The following is a 6,000-nucleotide window of genomic DNA, read 5'->3' as shown; positions in this document are numbered from 1 at the left end:
AGAGTACCAGAGCTACAAAACGAATCCTCACCCGACACCGACCAGTTTAAATTGAAGGTCTAGCACACTTCAATAGCATAGAGTCGATCCGAGGACACGTTGAAAGTCCACAAAACCATCACCAACCAAATTAACCTATACAAAACACGGGGTTGGCAGTTGAAACCAAAACCCTCAACTCCCGCCACCATAAATCAACCCTGAGAATGGTTATAAATTTATAATCCTCCAGGGGATATCACATTTACCCTTACCAATAAAGAATGGATCTAGTGCTGAAAGCCTGAAAGCAGCCAGATACTGTTCCAAGTTGGTCGAGATATGCAGTTGTGCGGTAACCTCCCTCGACTCTTTTGTTATTAGGCAGTGCTACTGCTACAGATTCATGGCTGAAATGATCAACTTGGGAAGGGCTGAGATCATAACCAAACACAGGAAGGTAAACGCAACATGGCGAAACTTGACATTTAGTGCACAAGATTCACCATTCTCAAGATTTATTTCAAGGAATAACAAGTATTCTAAGCTTCTTTTCTGCTTTGTGATTTATATACATCAGAAAATTGAAATGCAGAATTGGTTTCCTGCCCTAAAACTAAACCAGCCACAGAAATCACCTGAAAAATAATGGGTCACAATCAACGACCTTAAACGGATATCATACATCAATTTGTAAATAAAAAAAATTAAAAAATTAAAACAGACTGAAAAGAGTGTGTAACTTCAAAAATCCAGGAAATAAACTTTATCATTAATATCACTGCCACTATAAAAATACTGGGAGGTCAATCTTTGTTGGTTGGTTTAAATCTAGATCTGCACCAACAGCAACAACGCTACTTGAGGCTCCTTCAGTTTCAGTTGCCATCTTCAAGAAGTAACTATGCCTGCACAAGAAGATATTTAGAACCTCCTGTAAAGTTAGGTTAGGAGAATGGCCAACAGAAGGTTATACCATCGAGTATCTGCTGTCAGTTCAGGGTGGAAGGCAGTCGCTAGCAAATTCCCTTGTCTAACTGCTACAATCACTTTCTTCTCAGACCCAGAATTTTCCTGAAATATCCAAACCTGAGTGAGAAAATAGCATCAAAAGATGGTGAAACACAACTTAATTTGTTGCAGTTGCATATCATCTTTGGTAAATTCCCTGTAGGAAAATGCTGATTCAGTTTTTTGAAGCATTATAAGTGCAGGTTAGCACCAGGAACATGGGCATTGACAATAGATTTCAGTTCACATCAAATTGGCAGCTACAAGATAAGGCTCTAGACTTCTAGTCACATGATACAACCTAGTTTGTGACTGATGATTCTAAAAAACCACTAAAGGAGAGATAGACAATTCGGCAAGATAAGATGCCATGTAACTTACTGAAGGAGTGTTACTAAAATAATCATGTGCTCATGTACTATCAAAGTGATCTTTACTCTGATTGTATTCAACAGTTTTCAACCATAGCCACTAGTGTTAATACTTGACAATGACAAATGTACAGCTTATCATGTAATAAGTTCTACTGTAAACATTATTTCCTCAACTGTCATAAACTTCCATATCGATGACCGTTTTGAGAATAAATGAAACTTTTCGATATGAAAACAATCTATCAATTACTTCTTATCAAATCTGTCCTCAAACAATGAAAATCTCCAATTCACCGAATAGAGGTGGTTGAATTCACCCATCTGTTACAAATTCGATTCGACAATTACTAACAAATGACCAAATTTTATGACAATGAATGTATTATAATTTAATTGTACTTTAACTCATCAGTTGCTAACCTAATTTACTCTATCCACTCAGTAGAGCTGGTTGAATTTACCCATTTATATCAAAATTTGATAATCTGAAAAGGAAAAATGTTCTCTGAAAAAAAGCAAATAACAAGAATACAGTAATACTCCAAACCTAATTGAAACCAATAAGGCCTTGACTACAGAATGATTATATTGAACTATGTTAGCAGAACAATCACAAACCTCATGGCCTTCAACACCAGGATTTGAATCCTTCCACTTATTAGCTGGGACAGGATAATCAGCCAGGACTTCAACTTGTGGTCCTACCTCAAGGATTGCAGGAGCACGGATGAAAACTCCACGAAATACTTCAGGACCACCTTCCTTCGAAGCAAGCTCTGGTACTGAAAGTTCTGTCTCAAAACTCTGAAGCTGTAAATTTAAACAAAAAACCAATGATAAATTGAGGAAACCAAAATTGAATCAACAACTAACGCACCATAATAATAAAACAATAGAATAGTCCCCACACAAGTCAGTTCTTTGCAACCCTTTTCTCTATCTTTCTTTAACAGTACAACAAAAAATAAACTAGATTGCTCAATTCTTTCTATGTTTTATATTTCATTATAATCTACAGCACCTTTTAACTAGCTGATACAACAGGATTCATTAATAGTGTTCAAAACTTTCAAGATAAAATGAAGGTGGCCATCAGAATAACGGAGTCTGCCATTGCAGTAAATAGGTGATTAAACAAAGAGTAGGGAGTAGATAAATGAGGCAACAGATAACACAACATTCCAAACACACAAACCGCTCAAGTATGAACTTTCAAAGCCAAGACCTTTAGGACTACTTTGCAATATTATATACTGACGGCTTTACCAATGCAACATGGTTTTTACCAATGTTATCTGCATAAGTATCTATCTTGATGAACATGCATGAGTTTAGTAGTCATTGCAGTACCTGACTGCCAAAGAAATTTCTGTGAACCATGCAATCTAGGCCTCCAACAAGTTCCTGTCCTCCTATTTTCTGTCCTGAAAATGCATTCAACTTGTCTCAATAACTAAACAATCTTTGGCTGCTTAAATGTATCTACAAAATATTAGTCACTTTTACAATCTATAGTAAAAAAAAAAAAAAGAAAAAAAAAAAGAAGGAAATGCACCTGTAGCTCTGTCTGCTAAGAATATAAGTCCAGCACAGGTTCCCCAAACAGGCTTCCCCATCTTAACAAACTCACGCAAAGCAGGAAACTGTTATGATTAAACAAATAACTCACAATCAATATCGTTTGTTTGAACAATTTTCTATCTGCCAAGTCAAAACATATTATAGAGAGAACTTTTCTTTATCACTTATTGAAACAACGAGGCCATAAACGAGCATTTAGAAAATATCCTTTTTCAAATAAAAATTAAGACTTGGTGGGTACATTGAGCCAAGTTCATTGCTTTTCTTTGTTCTAATCAAATTTTGACTACAACAAAATGGAACAGGATTTTCAAATGATGCCATAATCTACTTTACCTTCTGTGTCATTTGTGATTACATTAGGCAAGCCGATATAATTCACAATTCCACCAACTCCTATATACCCAAAGAACCAAAGAACAAAACCCATATATCCAAATTACACCATTTCTAGAACAGCCCTCATTTTCACCCAATCCCCATTTACTGATATACTAAAAGTATCGACAGTTGCAGAATATTCAGTCCAGGAGTAATAAAGTAATAAGCTTTAAACAAATCAACAAATGACAGAGACTGTTTGGGTGAGTGATAGAGAGACCAGGTTGTGGTACTCGGCGAGCTTTGCCATGGTGGTGCTCTCTCCTCCAGGGATTATGAGTGAGGCCACGTTTTCGAGCTGCTCTGGTTTCTTTATCTCCACGCCCTTCACTCCCAGCCTTCTCAGCACTGCAACACAGAACGGAGAGCTTCAATAGAACATATACAGCAAAACCCAAAAGACATATATGTGGTCAGAGAGAGATGAGAAAGGCATGCCTGCTATGTGTTCGTTGTAAGAGCCCTGTAAAGCAAGCACGCCGACGAGGGCCATATTGGTCGGAGGCAAAGCTTCAAGGAGACTAGAGAAGTCGTAGAGCGATGAAACGCACCGGGCCTCTTGTTTGGTGAGTGGTTCCACTTTTTCTCCAAAAGTGTTCGCTATCTATTCATGGGCCAGATTCTACGAATATGCAATTTCTCATTCTCCTTTAAGTCCAACAAAATTCTACCTCGACAAACACAAATGAAATTATAAGAATTTAGTTTAAAGTATATTGATTTGGTTCCATATGGGATCACCACGATAAGAACACGATTTTTATTAATTTAGTTTAGTATTAATTTATTAATACAATAAGACTCATTAACATAATAAATGTTGTTTAGTCCTTAAACGTTTACTCAAAAAACATCACTGACCTTATAATTTCACACATTTAGTCATTGTACTCTTAATTTTGGACCAATAGGTCCATTCCGTTACGGACCAAACACTCCGTTACTCCGTTAAGTTGCTAACGTGACAATCATTTCACGTCAAAAGTCTATTATACCCTTACTTCTGTTTTTTTACATTAATTTATTTTTTTCTCTCTTTGTTTTTGTTTTTTTTTAATTTTTCTCTTTTTCTTTTTCTGCTTACTCTCTCCAAAACCCCCCAACCTCTTCTCTCTCATAACCATCAAAACCTAGAAATTTCTGAACCAAATCCAAATAAAAAAGAAAAAGAAAAAAAAAACTGCAAAGCTATGTTTCAAGCCCTGGCGAAAAGGATTCGGAAGCCCAAAACACCACAGCCTCCGTCTGCGGGGAGGTCTTCACCAAACCCATACCGACTTGCCGTAATTCCAATTTCGAATTGCAATCATACAAATGGGTCCTCTGAATCTTCATCTGAAAATCCATTTCTTCTTCACTGTCCCTGATCTTTCAATGCTTGTGCAGCTGCAGATGCCGCCCTTCTTCTTCTTCACCATAGCTTTCTAACAATTTTTTGGTCATGCTGGCTTTTGTCTTTCTTCTCAGAAAGGATCTCTGTGTACTTGTCGTGGCCAAGGGAGATCTAACGGCTGCGCTTCTCCTCCATCTTCTTCATTTGCCGGAGCCTCCGCTCTCTGAGCACCTCCAGATCTTTGTCGTCCACTAGATCTAGGGTTGCGATCTCCTCGTCCAGCTTATCCTCCACTGCCTTCACCACCGTCAGCAATTGCTGCTCAATTATCTACAAATCAATCAAAGGAAGAGTTCAATTCTGTTCCTGGAGATGTATATATATGTATTCGAACGATGAGGAAGAGAAAGATAAGGTTGTACCTCTTGGACGGCTCGGTTCGCCATTGCTAGATTGGATGGATTTGCAGAAGCTTTGATTCAAATGAATGAAATGAGCTAGATTTGAGAGAATGACAGGGAGAGGGGGGAAATAGGGCTTATATGACTGAGATTTTGTTGAAGATGGCAATGGAATTGGAATCCGGAATGGAGCGAACTCACAGGCAGACAGGGGTTGAAGTGCTAATGATGGTGGTAATAGGGGAGGGCGGTGTAGGGAAGGTCGTAGAGGAGGTCCTAGGGGGTGGAGGATAAGAGATAAAAAGAATGAAAGAAAGAAAGAAAGAAAAAATTAAAAAAAGGAAGTAATGGTATAATAGACATTTTAACGCGGAAGGATTGCCACGTCAATGAATAAGAGTAACGGAATAGACCTATTGGTCTAAATTTACGAATACAAGAATTAAACGTGTGAAATTAGAAGCCCAAGGCAGGAAGTGTTTTTTGGGTAAAAGTTCAAGGACTAAATTTGAGTTTATAATATTTAATCCTTTTGTAAATTTGAGTTTATACTATTTAATCCTTTTGAGTTTATATTGATACTCTCTCTCTCTCTCTCTCTCTCTCTCTCTCTCTCTCTCTCTCTCTCTCTCTCTCTCTCTCTCTCTCTCTCTCTCTCTCTCTCTCTCTCTCTCTCTCTCTCTCTCTCTCTCTCTCTCTCAACCCTAAAGCGGCGGCGGACCTCTCCGGCTGGGACATCGATCTCGTCCGATGGCTCCTTGACGTCAGGACAGGCCTATGGCCATACCAACATTTTGGGATTTGCTGCCGGATGGGTATTAGATGCTATTACTTGGTGAGTTTTACAGGGAGTTGTTTAGGTTGGAGTGATGGCAAAAAAGTATTAGGGACAGGTTTCAGTGCGTTGTCTGTGAGATGCAATGGTCGTGGTGTATAGTGG

The 6,000-nt window shown here is 38.2% G+C and overlaps 1 protein-coding gene across 1 annotated transcript; it reads right to left on the bottom strand.

Annotated features, from left to right (window-relative positions):
* Positions 1-480: 480 nt before the first annotated feature.
* Positions 481-3,929, bottom strand: LOC112201523 (probable pyridoxal 5'-phosphate synthase subunit PDX2). The gene is made up of 7 exons (XM_024342417.2): positions 3,765-3,929; positions 3,547-3,674; positions 2,920-3,007; positions 2,715-2,788; positions 1,983-2,174; positions 956-1,053; positions 481-887 (listed from the first exon to the last, which is right to left on the bottom strand). The coding sequence occupies exons 1-7, from the start codon at positions 3,817-3,819 to the stop codon at positions 767-769; spliced, it is 756 nt and encodes a 251-aa protein (XP_024198185.1). The 5' UTR covers positions 3,820-3,929; the 3' UTR covers positions 481-766.
* Between the last annotated feature and the right edge of the window lie 2,071 nt (positions 3,930-6,000).

Source organism: Rosa chinensis, chromosome 5 (assembly GCF_002994745.2).
Source record: "Rosa chinensis cultivar Old Blush chromosome 5, RchiOBHm-V2, whole genome shotgun sequence".
In the NCBI taxonomy this organism is placed as follows: Eukaryota; Viridiplantae; Streptophyta; class Magnoliopsida; order Rosales; family Rosaceae; genus Rosa; species Rosa chinensis.
Note: the sequence above shows the minus strand (reverse complement) of the source record. Positions and strands in the feature narration are given on the sequence as shown.